At 41.9% G+C, this 19,679-nt stretch overlaps 1 protein-coding gene across 1 annotated transcript; it reads right to left on the bottom strand.

The window, feature by feature from the left end:
• Positions 1-253: 253 nt before the first annotated feature.
• Positions 254-3,349, bottom strand: LOC120841582. Its single transcript, XM_040212501.1, has 2 exons — positions 1,004-3,349; positions 254-463 (listed from the first exon to the last, which is right to left on the bottom strand). The coding sequence occupies exons 1-2, from the start codon at positions 3,347-3,349 to the stop codon at positions 254-256; spliced, it is 2,556 nt and encodes an 851-aa protein (XP_040068435.1).
• Positions 3,350-19,679: the final 16,330 nt, after the last annotated feature.

Here is a 19,679-nt window from a genome sequence, read left to right as displayed (position 1 = left end):
CGCTGCGCCGTACGCAAATGGACTTGCATCTGAAAAGATATGTAGGTCGGCTTTCTGCACCGATTGTCGTTGATTAGCGTCATAACATCGGTGTACGCTGACTTGCTTTAGGTCCTCCAGCTCATTTATCCATGTCGTCCATTCCCTGGTTTCCTTCTCTGGCAGTGGATCGTCCCATGTGATGCCTTTCTTCCAAAGTTCTTGAAATTCTCTCTTAGCTCTCACTGAAAATGGTGTGAGCATTCCCAAGGGATCAAACAGTCTTGCTGTTATTTGCAGCACTTGCCGCTTGGTAAGAGTTGCTCCCTTGAGCCCAACCATCCACTTTTCGACTGGAAAGTGGATGAGCTCGACTGAGCTCGTCCGATGTAGTGCTCCATATTAGGCCCAATACTCCGTTCTCTTCGTCTTTGGCCACCTCCGTGTTGCCCTCATCGTAATGCGCAAATTCATTTTGCACCTCCTGATTATTCGACACCCATTTTCGCAAGTTCATTTTCGCTCTAGCGAAGATACATCGGGCTTCACGGTACGTCTTTGAAGCCTCCTCTGCAGTGTCTGCTCCAAGTAACACGTCGTCGACATAAATATTCTTCTTTAATTGGGCAACTGTTTCCGGAAACTCGTCCTCCACCGTTTTCATGTGATATCGAAGAGTCGCCGCGAGGAGAAAGGTGCTTGGTGCAGTGCCAAACGTCACTCTCTTCATCCTCCATACTTCCATTTTAGGGTGCTGTTCCCAAAGGCTCGGCTTTTCATTCCACCAGTACAAGCGGAGCGAATCTCTGTCTTCCTCGTGTATGCCAATCTGCAAAAAGGCCTTTTCCACGTCCGCCACCATTGCGATACGATGATGTCGGAAGTTGATCAGTAAAGCCAGAATATCTTTGTTTAAATTTACGCCAACTTCCAGATTGTCGTTTAACGAAGATCCGGGCGAACCGCTCGATGATGCATCGAATACTATGCGGATTTTCGTGGTGGCCTTGTCATCTCGCATTACGGCCTGATGTGGCATGTAGTAGCATAGTCGCCCGTTTGTGTCTTCATCTTTCACTTTTTCTGCAACGCCGGTGTTTAAATAATCTCGTATCGCTCTGTCATACTTCTCAAGTAGTTCCGGATTCTTCTGTAGCCTTCTGGTCAGTTGGTTCAGCCTTTTTAAAGCCAGTCCTCTGTTGTCATCTAAGCTAACTGTTGACTTCCATGGCAGTCGGACGTGGTACCTGCCCTCCTGGAAAGTTACTGTATCTTCTAACTTGGCGGGTATGTCTTCGTCGTGGCCGTTTTCTATTGGACTATCTTTGATGCCTGCTGCTTCTAGTTCCCAAAATTGTTTCAAGGCGTCGTTGACCTCCTCGACTGTTGCACTTACGTTCAAGACCATGACTGTGGAAGAAGTCGTCAATTCTGAATGAACTGTCATCGGTCCTTGAATTGTCCATCCTAGCACTGTTTCCATGGCAGTGATTCTTTTGTCTAGCTTCTTAATTCGTCCAGTACACATCTCCCAGTAATGATCCGAACCAATCAGAATTCTCGTAGCTTCGTTACTGATTACTTTTTCTGGGTCGTCTGCTAGTGGTATGTTCATCCTTTTCAGGTTCCTTTGAATATTGATGTCTGGCCTTGGCAGCGTCTCTCTTGAGATGACTTCCACCTCTAAGGCCTCTATCAAAAATTCTTCTGTCATTGGCTCTTTTTTCAGCTTCACCTCCACTACATTGAGCATTCGCTCCACCTCTTTTCCCCCAAATAATCCAATAATGAGTCTTTCTTTTCTGAGAACTTTGCATCCCAATTTCTTGGACAAGCTTGCGATTATAAACGACCGCTGGCTTCCGCTATCCAGCATCACTCGACAATAATCTGATGCTAATCTTCCTTCTGTCCAAGCGACCGCTGTTTGTAGTAACACGCACGTGCTGCTACGGCAGATCTGTTGTGAGGCATGGAAATTGCATGCCCTCTGCGTAGACACCTCTTGATCGCGGTACAATGTTGCACTACTTGCGTGTGCGCTTTGATCAGGTGTGTTTACTGTTATGCGTTGAGTGGATGTGCTTTGGTTGATTCCTTCACCCTGCTCGTTACGGCGGCACATTGATGTTGCATGCCTTTGCTTGCAGGCCTTGCAGGTTATCCTGGCTTGGCAGAACCTAGCTGTGTGGTTTGGTCTTGTACAGCGAAAACATCTTCTGTCGAGTCGGAGTTTTGACTTCCTGTCCTCATATGATTGCGTTTTCGTGCAGTCTTCAGCGTAGTGACCAATTTGATCACAGAAGAAGCATTTACGTGCTGCTGTGTTCTGGAACGTTGACGCCCATGCAGAACATTTTGCAGGTGGGGATGGCGCTGTCGCGTTACTATTTCTCGTTTCTTCTTCTGTCACCTCTTCCCTGCATCTCACTTGATGTTTGATGTAGTCAATTAGACTCTTCAACATTTCCTGATTTGTTCTTCCTGAGGTCTCGTCCGCTTGTTGTGACGTGGACGCTACTGGATCACGTGATCTTGATTGTTCCTTCACTTTGAAGTCTACCAGCATGTCTGTTGGTACTGCTTTCTTCAATATTGGAAACAGCATTGCAGCATATGACCCGATAAGTACCCCCATTGATTCAAGCCCACTTGTGTGCACCTGTATCTTCTGGTACAGCCGAGCTAGACCATTATGGTCTCTGCAGGATTTCACTTGATCCAGGTTGATGAGAGCATTCATATGTGTCTCGATCAAGTTGTCTTCACTCCCAAAGTTGTCTCTTAATAGTTTTATCGCCTGTTCATAGTTTCGTTCCGAAAACTGCAGCCCCTCAATGGCCAAGGCGGCTTTTTCCGTAAGCACCGTCATAAGGTAATTGAACTTATGTCCGTTTGACATCCCCGGACTTAAATGAATTGACGTTTCGAACTGATGCCAGAATCGTTGCCACATCAATTTGTTTCCATCGAACTTCACGAGTTCGAGCTTTGGCAGCTTCACCAGTTCATTCATCTCACGCGGTGCGGTTTCTCTTAACGCGGGAACTTGGCCACCATGTTCTCCTCTCTGCGTACCCTGCGTTGTGTTTTGAATACTGACTTCTAACTTGGAGATTGCAGTTATTACCTTGAGATCGTATTCGATCACCCTCTCATATTCTGCATCCGCGCTTTCGGCCGTCAGAAATTGTTCCATTTGAGTGTTCGTCTCTCTGAGCGTTTCTGCGACTCCTTTAATCAGATTAGCCGATAGCAAGAGATCGTTCTTGTCAGCATTTTCTTCAATTTTTTTGTCGGCGTCCGTTATTAGGTGAGTTATTTGCGTCCTTAGAGCCTTTCTCTTTCTGGTTACAACGTCCCTGCTCATTGTCAAATGTTCAAAGGGCTTACGACTGCTGAGCACTGGTGTCCGGTCTCCGCCTGCTGTTCCTTGGCTGTTCCTCCTGTTCTGTCCAGGTCCTCGTCAGCCGCTCCTTCGCCGACTTCTTCTGTCCACGTTTCTTCGTTGGCGAAGCAGAGATCCTGTTCACGGCACCATGTTTCGGCGAGGAAGCCAAGGAGCCGTTGCGATTGAGACCGTTTTTAATATCGGCCGAATGATGGTAACAGAAATCAAGTCCAAAAAAAAACCGTCGATCCGGTACCTCTTCTTTTCTTCTAGCTCTCTTCTTTTGCACCGTCGTCGTATTCTTCTAGTGGTAATCCTTGATATCTTGCAAGATATTTTATAATGGGGTAGCGCACACCAGTTCGGAGCACATGGAGCGAAAGCTCGCGCTGCAGAACCCAGGAATCTTAGGTTGAATCCCCACCTTTGCCCGTTTCGATCTGGATGAGCATTGTATCGGCGTGCCGATACAATCCTCGCCCCTTCAATTTGCTAGACGTTTATTAACCTATCAAGGTTTATCAATAGAAGTTTGTTTTGAATATAGATACAAAGTACAAATTCCACGAGGCGCGGCTAAAGGGGACCAAAGTGTCTCCTGACGAGGCCATCACCTGAGGTTTGCACATCAGACTGCAAAACATGCTAAAAAGCAATAAATGAAAAACATTTTACAATAGATTTATCAGTGTGTCGAACCGAAAAAAATAGGGGTTCGGTTACGGTTCAGGTTCAGGTAAATTTATTTTGTTCCGGTTCAATTCCGGTTCGATCAATTCGATCCGCGAAGCGGTTCGCGAACCTGTTCGGAAATTATAAATGACAAATTGCAACATCGAAATAACAAAATCAAAATAACATCAAAATAACATCAAAATAAAAAAAAAAATTGCAACATCACGTTCTAGAAACGTGTTATGAAATGAGCACACAGCAGCATTTAGGATTTACGAGATTGTAGGAAAATGAAATCCCGTGACGCGATTTTTTTTTTTTTTTTGCACAGCTTTCCAATTCTCTTTCTTCCGTGCAAGCCGCGACCAGCGCAATACTGCTTCCGATGTCAAGATTCATGGATGCAGCGTTTGTCAAGATTCATGGATGCAGCGTTTATATTACTAAGACTGAGTGGAGAAGAAAAATATGTAAGCGAGATGTGTGTCAGTTGACGGCACTTAAAGAACAAATGGCATTGATAGCACATTCATTGTCAACAGCGCGTGGCCGAACCGTTTTGACATGAGCCGGTAACCGTTATTTTTTTCCGGTTCAGTTCCGGTTCGGGTTCATCGCGATAACAATATAACGGTTCGGGTTCGGGTTCAGTTCCGAAAAAAATACCGGTTCGGTTCCGGTTTTCGGTTCGGTTCGGTTCCGGTTCGACACCCTGAGATTTATATATTCACCTATCATTAGCGCAGTGCAAAGGGAGCCAACAGCTCAATTTATAGACAATAACGAGGGAATAAAAACACAGACGATAAGGTGTTTTTTTAAAGTTACAGACAGAGAAGGGGGGTGATCATTGTCGAGTTGCGCTTGAAATGTTCTACTTGACTTCATTACGCATAAGTAAGAGAAAACTAAAAAAAGGAAATTTGTAGTTTTTTCTTTAGTAGATGGTTCTACTTTCTTGGGCGCATTCAGTAAAGAAGGGTTTATATTGCATGAGGCTATGATTTGATTGGTAATAGTTTGGGCACCATAGTTTGTGCTGGACCTGGACTCAACCAAGGATATGGTGCGTAGGTTTATTCTTTTTCTTGATAAGTATTTGTTCACAAAATAAATAAAGTCGTGCTTAGCTGTAATAGATTAAAGTACATAGGCAGCAACTTTAGAACTCAGAAAATGGTAGTGTCACGAGTTTGTTATATAGGTAGCAGTTGGCAACAGTTTTACGAAACAACAGTGTTCGTTGCAGGGTGTAAGATAGACAGGTGGAGAAATGGCCCATAGAAGCCTACCGCAGCGCCTTGACCGGACTGTGTACTCGTCTCCTTGCGGGTAGCCCCGATTTGCGACAGATGGCACTGCAGCGAGAGGAAAAAAAGTCGGAATCGGATTTGCGTGGAACTCTATGGGAGAGTGCGCAAAATAAACCGTAAGTACGACAGTCCTCCATTGAAAATCCACGAGAAACCATCTCCGTCAGTTTAGCCGGTCGCCACCGGTAGCCCACCCGGAGTGAGAGTTCGCGGTGCTCCACATAGATGGCGCCACAGAAAAAGAGAAAACCGAGGGGGACACAATCCAGTCGCTCATTTGGCTCACGTTTCCCCACCTGCCTATCTTACACCCTGGTTCGTAGGGTCCTTTCAAAAAGTGAAAGAAGTCGATCTGAAGCAGTCTTATTGCACGTACCCCAGGGTAAAATGACAATACACAAGATGAGAGTGATCTAGTCAGAAGTGTAATTTTTTTCTACACTCAGTGATACATGTTTTTGCCTGGATATTATATCCAATAGGTCCGGCTATTTTTATTCGCAGGTTGTTAATGTGATAATTTCGACTTAAGTTAGTTTTAGAGCAAACCCCTAAACCCCTGCAGGCGTTTGTTTGCGTAATTTCACAACTGTTGATACGCAACGTTGTGTGTGCAACGAAAACTTATAACCTTTGCCTTCTTCACACTTACTTATTTTAGGATAACGAATATAAACTTTGTTTTATTTTCGTTTAGTTATTGTAGGATAACGAAGAAAGTTGGGCCATAGGTTGTTTAGTTTATTTTTAAAGTATATGATTCTATTTAACTAAACCAAATATGTGTCCGTCCGTCTTTGCTTTCTCCCGCTAAATCTAGCAAGGAAACTGATGTCAAGTGACATGTACACCAATTGAGTTTCTTTGGTAAATTTATTAGAATATTTGACGTCCCAAGACCCTCTAACCAATAAAGTATATCCGCTAAACTTAGAAGGAAATGTTGCCTCACGTGACCTATATATTAATTCACTCTTCCTGCAAAAATTAGCCGAGTAACTTATGTCATGTGGCCTAAATATCAATCTGAGTTCCATACCATATTTATCGAGAAAATAATAAACATAGGTTTGCCTACACTTTCCGAAACGGATGTCGAATGTCTTTAAAACCGAATTTCAGGGCTGACCTCTCAATTACTGTGTTTCATGCATTGTAGAACTTCGAATATATAAGTCGTCGGCAATGTTTTGTAATGAAGTTGAAAACTGAGCTAGTTGGTAGTCGGTAGACATGGTGAACAAAAGCAGCGCAAATGACAAGGACAAAAGAAGGAAAATTCACGACAGGTGTGTAAATGTGCGATGCGTTGTTGTTTGTCTTCCTTTTTTTTATAAGTGAATTTCTTGCGTGTCTGCTTTCTTTACTATAAGTTTAAAAAAAAAGGAAAAAAAACAGTAATAGCCTGTCCTGTCCTGTTCACGGCAGTCGTCGTTTCACTGTTGTTTTGCCCACATGGGAAGATGAGTTGATGTCAAAAGTATAGCAGGGATTGAAATATCTAAAATTTACATGGTGGTGTATTACCGCCAATGCAGAGATCGTATAAAATTCAGAAAGATATAAAGACTCGATTGAAGACTGAGCAGTTCGCTTTGTCGAACCCACAAAGTAGAGCACCGCATAAACACTAGAGCAGCACGAGTCTGAATTCTAAAGTTATGGGGAAGTTGCCGCTAACATAAGGATTTATATTTTGCAGGCGACTGAATGAGAGCAGACCGAACAGGATTGCAACGTAGAGTGATAAGGTGCGTAATTGTTTATTTAATCTGAGATTACAGGATCGTAGCGCTGCTTGGAAGCGTCCCAATCTGCCTCATTGTAACACTTGTAGCATTGGCGCCGCAGTCCATTCCAGTTCAGGGACCTGTGGAAACATAATAGAAAGGGACGAATTAAGCTAGCGGAAAACCAAAGCTATAGCCGCATTTGACAAAAAAAGTTGTGAACGTGTAAATGTAAATGTAATCGCCTTAAACGTAATCTGCGCATATTTTTTATGTCTTTCGTAAGAGTCACTTTTCCGCAAAATATATTTTTATCGCAGCTCCGTCTCGTGGTGCCAGTCAAGTGTAAAACAAGAAGGAAGACGAAAAACAAGCGGAAATGACGTCATCGTAGATGTCAAGTGACTGTTGCTCGCCTTTCACTAGGCTCGGAGAAGTTGCGACGATGGAGTCACCATGTCTTCGACAGATAAGACGCGGTGAACAGGTTCGGCCATTGCTTGAGGCATTAAACCTTTTTTCCAGTAAGTCCCTGCGCTTTCGGAGGCCTTCTCTCATCACCATGGTTTCTTATGTCGCCATTTCCGAAGGGCACCGTCCCGCACGACCAACATTTTCTATCACCTATTTTTGTGTGTATTTTGTCTTTTTTTGAGATTCTTGTTTGAGTATCGGTAGCATGGGGCATAGAAAGTATTGAAAACTGATGCAGTGGGACTATGTGAACGTGTTCTGAGCGAGGGACGTATGTTGGGCTGCTCTCCATTGTAATGGACCTTTTCCGAGAAGCGTTGTGCACGCGCGAGCGCCCGACGCCAAGCGGTGGAAGTCGGAATGAAAAATCGAGGAAATTCGGAAGGAGGCTTTGGATCAGCGAGTAGAACACGTAATTGCAGCATATATATAATTGTGTTACACAAAAAAAGAACGTGGACGGAAAGAAAAACACGGCGTTTAGGTGGACGCCACGAATGCCCCTCTTTAAGTCGCGTTGGGCACGCGCCGCAGCTCAGAGAGCGAAGAAACTGGTAGCGTAGCTACCATTATCGATTGGTAGCGCAGGTAGCTTACTTCCTCGATTTTTAGTTCGTGCAGTCACCGCCTGGCGCCGTCGGTATGTGGAAAAGGTCCATTTGCAGGCGAATTCTCAAACGGCGCTCCTTACTAAAAAATTTAAATTGCTGCCAGTTGTTCAAACTAAAAGTTGTTTACGCTAGTTATGGATTAGTGTCGTGATGTAGTTACGGTTCCGTTTTCGTGCTGTTATCTAATTCAGAAGATAAGCCATGGTAGGCCGCCCCTAGCTCAGTTTTTTTTTATGTTTTGAGTTCTTCAGCTTTCCTTTCGTATTATCAATGGTATTTAGATTAGGTATACAATAACAACAGCTATTCCCGTTTTAGATTCCTAGTCAGTAAAACGTAAATTCTCTTATTTGTTACAGGTACAGTGTAGGAAAGGTAGAGACTATTTCGTCGTTCACGTTAAAAATAATTTAAAATATTACTTTGACGTCTGTGTCGCCACTTGCTTGAGACGTTATAATTTAAAACAAAATTATACTGCCGTCCCCCGTCAAAATAGTTCTCCTTCTTCTCGTGTCCCAAATAAAAGCTTTGGGATATTTGGGGCTTCGCAGTTCGGACTGGAGAGTTGCCGCATGTGGCGGTCAAACAAATATCACCTTCTTTGCAGGCGGCATCGCGGTTTAACACGCATTTTCCGAAAACAAATGCGCAGTCTCCTGCAGTATTTGTAATGTGCTAATTAATGTGCAATGTAAAAAAAAAAAAAGTTATCAAAATACAGCATCAACAAAGACCGCAAGTAACCTTTGTTTGTTTGTGCCCAACATTACAGAATGCGCCACTGTTGTTTCCCACAATTTATTTTACGTGCTTTACACAAACAAAGGCGCTGAATGTCGTGTCATAAAATTTGCAGTTGATTGAAAAATTCGCGTATATCGTACAACCACGCCGCGCCTTTTTTTTTTGTCCACACCGGTCAAGGAAAAGTCAAAGAGGCAGTGTTTTTATTTACAACCTCCTATTTAAATTTTCGATCGTTTCGTAGTTAACCGGCTCGTTATACACGAACCAAGCAGAAAGTCGAAACTAATCAACGAACTCACGAACCCCGGTTAAAAAAGGCGGGAGCCAGATTCAAGGCGAGACTGCAATGATACGAAGATACGCTCGCACGATATAAAGGCACAAAAAGCGTGCCAAATTTCTTAGTATCACGTAATGTATGCACTTAAATTGATTACGTGCAGGGAAGACAGGGCTATGCAGCTCGCCTCTGTCGTAAATTCAAAATTTTTGAAGTGAGACGCGCGCAGAAATGACGTGCGAGAGCTCAGAGCATCGCCACCGGGCGTGTCACGTCCGAAAGCGTCGACTCTTGAGCCAGTCCCGCACACGTTGAATGAGTCATTTGCACCGCCAACTAAAACCGAAACCTCTTGGGTACGCAACACATGGCTTCGTCAATACGTCAACGCAACGGCGACGACACCATAAAAAACTAAACAGAACGAAACCACGAAACGGCTACCGCTGCGACGGCTGCATTCAAGGGGTACGTCGAAATAATAAAGCCGCTATTTGACGTTTTACAAAAGTAACGTCACAGACGTCGAAACAATTTTTGAAATATTCTGACGGTACACATCGAAACAGTCACTGCTAATAGAAAACCTTTCTCTGGACCATTGTGCTTAGGACCTTTCGCATCAAAAGCAGCAACATGCAGTGAAGCTTCAAAGACAAACCACTAAGATCAGTAATAGCAATTTCTATTGCCGTGTTGATAATCCCAATGGCAACACGGTAGCTCCAGTAGTCCTAGCAGCTCGATTTATGTGTTGGATGTATCCTGGTGATTGAATATTTACTTATTTAAAATACTGAATGCCCTTACAAGATGTCTCAGGACTAAGGAGTCTGTGTGTATGTTTAGATCATTATTCGGAAATGAGGAGTTAGTAGTTTGGGTGCTTTTTTTAAGCCGGGGTCACACTACTCGTTCATCATATAAAAGACAGTCTGCAAATACGAGTCACCGTACTATCATTGGTTCGAATGCCGCGTACCAAGTTTCTTCTTGAACTAATTTCCATGCGGCATTCAATGCACGGATCTCGCGGTGACTCGCGGTCGAATCTGTATAAGACAAAGGGCTTCATTGTACGGCTTTGGGCATGAGGTGCCGATAGTTCTGTCTACGCAACAGAATCCATACTTTTACACAGGCAGACGGATGTCAAAATTATCCCAGCAAGGTTTCCTGTCAGTCAAGAGCTGCTGCTCGGACTAATTTAAGTTATGAAGCAATAGTGAGGGTGCAGTCTAGCTGGTGTAAATTGAGAATAGTTGTAAATCCGAGATTGGGGATACCGACAAGGCACTGAGAAAGACTTCGTCCCTGTCGTTCTGTGTTTTGTCCCTTCTCAGTCCCCCCCATTTCGGGTTTACATTTATTGAGACTTCGTCCGTGTCGTTCTGTGTTTTGTCCCTTGTCATTATCCCCAGTCATGGTTTACAACTATGCCTAATTTAAGCTGGTCAGTGTTTTCACGATGGGAATTCTCCAAGGTTAAGTGCGACCTTCGTTATACTTACGCTGGCAAGATCCACTTTTACAAACCGAATCGTAGCAGCAGTCGGCGTTGATTTTGCAAGGTTGCCCTGCACAATGATGTAGAAATCAAGGAATTAATAGGCCACGGGCGCCCACCCTATGATTAGTCACGCCTTAGTAGAGTCCCGCTATATTGGAAAAATACGACCAGCTTTAATTTCACCGCCGAGCTCAGTGTATGACACGTGTCCTTCTCTAGAGCTCCACCCCTTTGGCCCCTATTAAGAATCCAGGAGGCTTGGCCGTGACTCCTCGTTGGCTGCGGCAGCAACGCGGGGTTCCCTTCACGACGGTAAGATCCCATCTTGTTCGATGACTGATTATCGTGTTTCCTCTACTTCATGTTTATTAGAGTATTAACTTTCATGTAACATTTGTAGTTTGTTTCTCGCTACATTATTATGTGAACCTCTTGTATATCTTCAGTCTTGCACATAATTATATATATATATATATATATATATATATACATATATACATACATATATATTAGTGTTGTATACATATATTGCAGCTAGCATGCGGCCTTTCGATAATTTATTTGGGGTACTTGTTCTGTTGTGAAAACTGTCTACTGCGAGCCTTTCAATAACATTTCTTCTATTGCCTCTGATAGTGTAAACCTTTTATCTCAGTATATGTAAAAGAGCTTACATTCAATCATGTCTCCTTTACGATAGTTCGGGTCAATTTGGAAATGAATACGTGCTCCATATTTTCATTTTAAGAGTCGGTTGCTTTTTAATTTAAATGCATTGTTTTCCATTCTGGTAATGAACGAAGCTTGTGTTGGAAATCTTAATTGTTACTTAGCAATCAATATAATCGAGATCTATGTAGTACATCGAAAACGGATCAATGGAATTCAACGCATAAAAATGTGTCATGATCGGTCCTGTTTTTGTTCTTTTTACATAAATGATCGCGTGCAGCATATGTTTATTTGTGGCGAATGGCTGCATAGTACGGCGTCGTCACTACCGATAGGTTATAAATGTTTATCTACGGCATGATTGCTAAAGTTTTTCCAGCTCTTTTTAGCACGGAGACAGCAGCGACTCAAATTAGCGCTTGTAGTCGTTGGGCTTCTGGAAAATCGCAGGATCGAGGATTTCTCGCCGTGTAGATTAAGCGGGCCTGAATATCACGAAGCTTTTCTGACGTATTCACAACACACTAACCTTTTAGAGCCGTGCCAATCAAACATAAAAAACATGTTTTCACTGACTTACGACGACGGTAGCTTACAACGCTCTTGAGAACCACGTGGTACTCCTCAGTTCTGTGAGCTTCATTCCAACGCTGAAAGCGCGGCCGGCACGTTTCATTATTTCTTTCTTGTTATTGAACATTTGCTTTGCACTACACACTCTCAGTATGTATGAGCAACCTGTCCATGCAACTACGGAACGCGAACGATTGTGCTCCTTGAATGCAAGGAGGTGATACGGCCGTCGTCTGCTGGTTCTCCTTGTTTCCCCTAAATAGCGCGCGGGTCGCAAAACAAAGAAAGTGGAAAAAGCAAAGAATAAGAAGAAGAAATGTCGCCACCTCTTGTTTTTGCGCAGCGGGTGACGTATTCACAAAAGCTTTGTGGAGCAATTTAACGGGACAACATTGTCCATTTGATTTGCGCGTTTTCATGGATGTCAAATCGCCTGGTTTAGAGGAAGAGGAAAGAGAGTAGAGTTCAAGATTTAGGTAAACACTCATAAGTGATTAACGTGTTAAACAGGAGCCGGCTTTCAGATTCCTTACGCAGATCGGATGAGCAAATCTGGGAGTCGACCAAAGACTAACGCGTGCATCACTGAGGGGTGATTACCTAAGCCCTGGACCCCACTCCTCTCTCTAGCCGTAAACCATGCAATGTGAAATGCGTGCCAACACGCCCTGGCGACCCGAGAAGTTCGCCTTCACCGGAAAAATGTCCCTTCAAACGCCTTCACACCACTTGGAGTTGGCACCGGATGGATGTGCACTTACCCTTATACTTGATAGATGCTAGTTACCTGTCGCACTCAAAATTCCAATACGAGAACGTTTTCCTGTTTGAGATGCCTTGCCTGCTAGTCCTGCAAACTATTTTTTTTTAATTTGTGTTTGGTTCTGCATATAGTGTTCTCGCTGGTATTCGGATACTTTTCTTGTCTGCGGGTGATATTCGAACAAATCTCGGCCTCAAAGATTTGGCAATAGCTAATTTGAGCAGTGCATCTGAAACCGAGAACCAAATAATTGTCTTTCTGACTATATTAGAAGCCGAGGAGAACAAGCTTCTGCATGTCACTCAAAACATTCAGCTAAACAAAACAAAAAAAAGCTGACGAACACTCTCGCCGCGATTAACACAATGATAGCTAAGAAAGATCAAGAACTTAGATGGTTAATTAGCTAAAATGACGTGAACCAACTTAAAGTCGCAGCTAGTAAAAATTCTAAACATACCAACATAATTTTCTAAACTTACAATGACCCTAAAAAGTGTTTAAAAAAACATTTTCTGTTTTTTTTTTTTGTCGAATAAGCAAGATGCTTATTCGACAACCCAACTGAAACATTGCACTAGTCAGAACTTACTGCTCTCAAGCTTGTTTCCGGGGCTTTGCGTATACCAATGGAATATAGCTTGATCTAGAGTCACTGAATGGTCCCATAGTACCGAAGCTACCAAGCTTCGTTTGAAACCGGAGCCGCAACGCAGCAGTCGCCATCCAGCCCATCCCCAACATGGCGCTGCACTGTGCGGTCGAAGCGACGCGTATGCAATGTAGCCTTCGTTCTCGTGCGAGCTCTTCAATCCACTTTCCTGGTCTGTAGCGACAGTATAGTTTGTTTATCAAAATTTTTCACTCCGTTCCGAGCGGTGCGTGACTCGCCTCCTTGCTGTGTCGTCTCTCTCTCTCTTGCATCGAACACACCGAAGTCGAGTGTTAGTCGAAGTGCGTGAGGCGTAGATTTTGAAACAGCACCAGCGGAACCCGAGCGAGCAAACGAACCGGCAATCTTCTTTGGTGAACCAGATGAGCGGCTCCTTGATATAAGAAAAAAGTAGAGAAATTCAAAGCACCTTTCGTTCGGTACTAACTCATCGATGACCAGAGCTCCCAACTTTGAGTATGCGTTGTACGCGGAAACATCTTATATGTGTCTCTGTTGTTTTGGCCCCATCACCAAAATGGGCAACTAATCACTTCCGCTACGAGCTATACCAGCCGATAAGAGAAAGATTCTGCGGGATTGACTTCCGGTAAGTTTAGTCAATGGAATTCGGTAATCTGGGTACATTCAGTGACACTATAGAGTCACTGAATGTACCCAGGATACCGAATTCCATTCATTCTACTTACCGGAAAAAAATTCACGCACCCGAGGCGCGTTTTCGATCAACCTATAGTTTGATCGGAAACGCGCATCGGGTGGGTGAATTTCAAAATGGTAAACAAATACCCATTGTAGTACGTCTCAATTAAACAAAATTCAAAGCAGCGATTCTTTTTGATTGCTCCTAAGCTAGAAGGACAGAAAGTTTCAACGAGCGAAGATGATTCGCAACTTTCTAGGCTTATAGGAAGCGCAAAATGGTTGTCATTTGTATGATCGTCGTAAAACAGTAGTAGGAGGTCGGGTCTGTGACCCGTAACTAATCTTAATTTTGTCAAATACGAGAGATATAAAGGCCTCCACCTATGCGTTCACGTTAGGAATGTGTAAGCGAGGACTCTCCTGATTTAGTGATCATCCAGGAGCTAGGGAGCGCTATTTTCACACCGCGGTACCACCGTCGCCGAAAGTTACGAATACGCAAAATGCAGTTTATGCCCGCAAGCACCTGCTCGATCGTGGGGGAAAACATAAATGCCACATTCATCCCCATTTATAATCCTAGAGATCGCAACTATCCATCTAATTACAGCTTTATTGTTAGCATCTTATCGAAACTATTAGAGCACGTAATCTACTATGAAGCCATTGACAACCTTCATAACTTGACCTATTTTCAGGCTCACCATCCGAGCTTTAGAAAAATATTTCTTGTGAAACTGGGCTGTTTTAATTTCTAACAGACGTGCATACTACCTCCTATGACTCTTGCAATATGCATGCCATTTTTATTGATTTAGCTAAAGCATTTGTTACTGTGTTCCTCATCAACGTTTACTTGAATGAATTTCTCAACTAAACATTAATATTCATGTTATCAGTTGCATTTTATTATTTCTTACTAATCGTGAGCACTTTTTTTTTACCGATGGCACCTCATACCCTGCCATCACGTGAAATTGTAAGTTTTTCAGGGCAGCGTCTTGGGACAACTTCTGTTTCTCATCGACATCAATGACCTACCTTCAATACTCTCGGAACCCTTGATGTTTTTGTAGACAACTGCATTGCATACCGCCGATCTTCCTATCTTAGCAAGTCGGAGAATATTCAACGTGGCATTGAGATCTTGATGGAATGCTTCACATGGCAAATAAACATTAATGTTTTTAAAATAAAGCTAATGTATTTATTGTTCTTGGACTACGTTTCTCACTACTCCATTTTTACCGCTTCTATTTAATTTGTTCCCTGATAAAAGTACCTAGGTATCACTTCCATCGAAGGTCTTGCTTAGCTCACTCACTTCAATAACTTAGTTATCAAAGCACCAATAACACTGATTTCTTAGGAGACATTCTTACTTAGCACAAGAGAGCGTACAACATACTGCATATAAAACGGTCGTCCGATCTAAACTAGTATGTGCCAGCCCAATATGGCCGCTTCAACAACAATATTTCATAAATAGACAAGAGTCCATTAAAAACAAAGCCCCCTGCTTCATTCATTGGAATTAGTCCAGAAAAACATGAATATCGGAATTCAAGGCGATTTCTAACCTTAATTACCCCGCAATATCCGTCCTGATAAAAGATTTGCAAGGAAGCCAGCTAAATAACGATTAAGCTGGCTTCCTTGACGAATTCCTTCCCAATTTTTCAGAACGCTCAGTTGAAAGCGATTGGTCCATATTTAAAAATAAATTAGTATCTCTAATTACCTTTTTCATTCCATATAGGTCCAGGTCCGTTAAAATAAATTCCTTGTTTCCATGGTTTAATGTAACACTTAAGCGCCTTAACAACAAAAAGAAACGTTTGTTTCGTTCTGCAAAGCTTTCTTGTAGTGACGCACGTTGGGAAATCTACCATGCAGCTGAGAATGCTTATAAACTAGCCATCAAGGACGCTAAGCTAACATTTTTTAATGTGACCTTACCCTCCATGTTACTGACCAGTCCTAAACAGTTTTGGCGTATTATGAATAGAAACAAAACGAACGATATCTCGGTCATTAATAATGGTGTTGTTATTCCATATGACCAGTGTGCCTTCATCTTAAATGACATTTTTGTAAAAGGGTTTTGTGTAGATGATGATTGCTTTCACCTTGTGAACCCTAATTATAACTTTTTGACCATGGATCCTCCTGTGATTGACTATGACGGAATTTTAAATTTGATTGATAACTTAAAAAACATCTTTGTCTTTTGGAGTAGACAATGTCACCTCTACATTCCTTAAGAATACTAAAAATTATATCAAAATTTACCTTTTCAAGATTTTTGAGCAATCTTTTTCATCTGGTGTATTGCTCGAGGAGTGTAAAATAGAGAAGGTGATTCCACTCCATAAACAGGGAGATAAACAGAGTCCTCTTAACTATCGCCCCATTTCCTTAATCAGCACACCTTGTAAAATTTTAGAGCACATAATATTCACTCATTTGGCTAACTACATGGACTCTAATTCCTTCTTTTCTCCATCCCAACATGACTTTCGTAAATCTCTTTTATGTGAGATTCAACTACTGACCTTCACTAATGATGTACTTTCCATACTTGACCGTGGATCCCAAATTGACTGTGTTTTTTTTAGATTTCTGCAAAGCTTTCGACAAAGTTCCTCATAAACGTTTACTCTTTATACTCGGTGTACTCAATCTCGATATCCTAACGTGCTGTCTTGGACTACATGTTTTTTAAGTAATCGTTGTCAGTTCGTTCATGGTAACAATGTAAATTCTTCAATCAAACCTGTTACTTCTGGTGTACCGCAAGGGTCTGTTTTGGGGCCCCTGTTGTTTTTAATTTACGTGAATGACTTACCACTGTGTGTATCATCATCTATTAGCCTCTTTGCTGATGATTGTGTAATTTATCGAGAAGTAATAATAATAATAATAATAATAATAATAATAATGCTTTATTTCTATCCTTTATGATGGTGGAGCCCAAGAAAAAAAGCTGCAGTAAGCAGCTTGACGAGTCCCTGGGCCCCTACAATGGACAGCAGGAAGCATGCGGGAAAACAAACAAAAAGCAACATAATAGCGTGCTAGAGGCAATGATGTTAGAAATCAGTACACAAAACTAAAAGCACCTTTTGCAAATGTTAAGAGAGAAAAGGATCATGCACAACCACATAATAAGCGCAAGTCTCTAAAGGTTAGATTTTCTAGATCAATGTTATAGCTGTTGAGGTTATTTAACAAATGCGGGAGTGTGGAGCTTAACATTTGAGAGCCATAATTTGTTCGCTGCGTGACCATCTTCCATTTCTCTGGGTTACGGGTAGGATACGGAGGAGAATTTTTCCTCAGCGACGCAAGGTTTTCCAAAAGACATGTACCTCTTATTTTTTCACTTTTATAACTAGTAGAAAGCCGATACTGATATAACTTGTGAATATTGATTATTTGAAAGATCTTAAATAAATCAGCGGTATGAAAATCGCGTGGCACGTTACATATACATCTCAATATTTTCTTTTGCAACATAAGAAGTTTATCAATATTGGTAAATGTTGACGTTCCCCAAACAAGGTGGCAATACGTTAAGTGGGAGAAAAATAATGATTTATAAATCAATATTGTAACATTTGTTGGTAACACAGATCTGTATCGATTTATAATACCCACTACTCGAGCTAACTTTGGGATAAGATAATTTATATGGTTATCCCAAGACATACCCTCACTAAAAATGGCTCCAAGAGTTTTAAAACAACTAACAATTTCGATTGGAGTAGAGCTAAAAGTGAGCACTTTAAACAGCACCACAGGCTTGTTTTTTGGACGAAAAATCACAGCTTTTGTTTTATGAATATTGATTTTCAAGGAGTTGCGATCTTCCCAACTTTTTATCTTTGATAAGGTCAGATTTGCCATATCGATTAAATCGTCGCAAGTATCGGAAGAGAAAAATGCGCTCGTATCATCCGCGTAGATCACGAGTTTTGCGTGCTTATTTACGTTAACGATATCATTAATGTATAAATTAAATAGAAAAGGTCCCAATATGCTCCCCTTTGGGACCCCTGACGTGATGAACCTTACAGTGGATGAATAACCGTTTACATTTACATACTGTTGGCGATATTCTGGTAGGACTGTAAAAGTAGCAAAGCTTGTCCGAGGATGCCATACGCTTCAAGCCTTTTAAGTAAAACCACATGACTAAGGCAGTCAAACGCCTTTGTAAAGTCTAGAAAGACCCCCAAAACATATTTTTTGTTCTCAAAATTTTCCAAAATATACTCTTTTTGATTAAGAAGTGCAGTCTCAGTTGCAAAGTTCTTCCTGAAACCGAACTGCGATGAAGTTACGAGGTCCCACTTATTTGAAAAATGTACTAGACGTTGATAAAGTATCTTCTCCAAAGCTTTAGAGAAAAAGGGCAGTATAGAAATAGGCCTATAGTTACCTAACTCGCTTTTGTCACCTTTTTTTTATATATAACAGTTAGTTTTGCAATTTGCATTCTTTTGGGAAACACACCCGTTTCCAAAGATAGATTAAAAATATAACTTAACACTGATGCAATTAAGTCAACTACATACTTGACTGGGCGAATTTGTAAGCCGTCGGCATCACAGCTCCCGCTGTTTTTTACGTGTGTAATCACATTAAGAATTTCTGAACTATCAGTTGGTTTTAAAAAGATGGAACTACAATTATGGGGACAAACATGTTTACAAGCGTTAGCTACATCAGCGTTAGCACCTACGCTAACACCTATGTCTACAAAATATTCACTGAACACATTGGCCAACTCTTGATTGGTTAACTTTACACCTTTATGCTGCAATGTTTCGATATTATTTAATGCAGGAGCGCCTTTAACCAGTGAGCCTAAATGTTTCCACATTATGTCGGTACGGCCGTTTGCCGACGAAAAAAGGGAAGAATAGAAACTCTTTCTTGCATTCCTCAGCTCTTTGGTTAAATTGTTTCGGAAAGTCTTAAACTCCTTAAGGACATCTGGATCACGCGTCTTGATGAAACGTTTATATAGCGCATCTTTCTTTCTAATTCTTCCAAGCAAACTGGATGTTACCCATGGTTTACGACTTTTGTTGGATACCACCACAGATTTATATGGAAAGTGGCGTTCATATAGCCTAAGAAATTGCTCTAAAAATGTGTTACAGGCATCATCAACCGTTGTTTGCATTAGCACGTTGTCCCAAGCAGCAGCACTAATACTACTGACATCGAACTTCTTCAAAATGACTTACAAGCTGTGGCTGATTGGTGTGATTTGTGGCAAATGTCCCTTAATACTAACAAATGTAAAGCGATGAATATCTCCCGTCGAATTACTATATTTTCTACTTACTCAATATTTGAAATTCCTCTTGAAGCTGTTCCATGCTACAAGTACCTTGGGGTGCACATCACTTCTAACATGTCATGGAAAACCTACACTGACCACATTATCGCCAACGCTAACTCCATGCTTGGTTACCTAAAGAGAAACTTTAGGTTAGCCCCAGTGTCCTTAAAACTACTAATGTATAAAACCCTTGTCCGTTCCAAACTAGACTATGCTTCAGCAATGTGGGATCCTGGTCTCTCAGCTCTCGTGACTGACCTTGAAGCCCTACAGAATCGCGGTGC

The sequence above is a fragment of the Ixodes scapularis genome, unplaced genomic scaffold (assembly GCF_016920785.2).
Source record: "Ixodes scapularis isolate PalLabHiFi unplaced genomic scaffold, ASM1692078v2 PGA_scaffold7__128_contigs__length_106722199, whole genome shotgun sequence".
In the NCBI taxonomy this organism is placed as follows: Eukaryota; Metazoa; Arthropoda; class Arachnida; order Ixodida; family Ixodidae; genus Ixodes; species Ixodes scapularis.
This window is presented reverse-complemented; position numbering and strand designations above follow the sequence as displayed.

Bases quoted from the DNA above. Each gene is read 5' to 3' on its own strand.
- LOC120841582 (XM_040212501.1), bottom strand. From the start codon at position 3,349: ATGAGCAGGGACGTTGTAACCAGAAAGAGAAAGGCTCTAAGGACGCAA. The intron at 464-1,003 runs GTAATGCGAGAT...TCGAATAATCAG, and splicing joins ACTACATGCCACATCAGGCC to GAGGTGCAAAATGAATTTGC.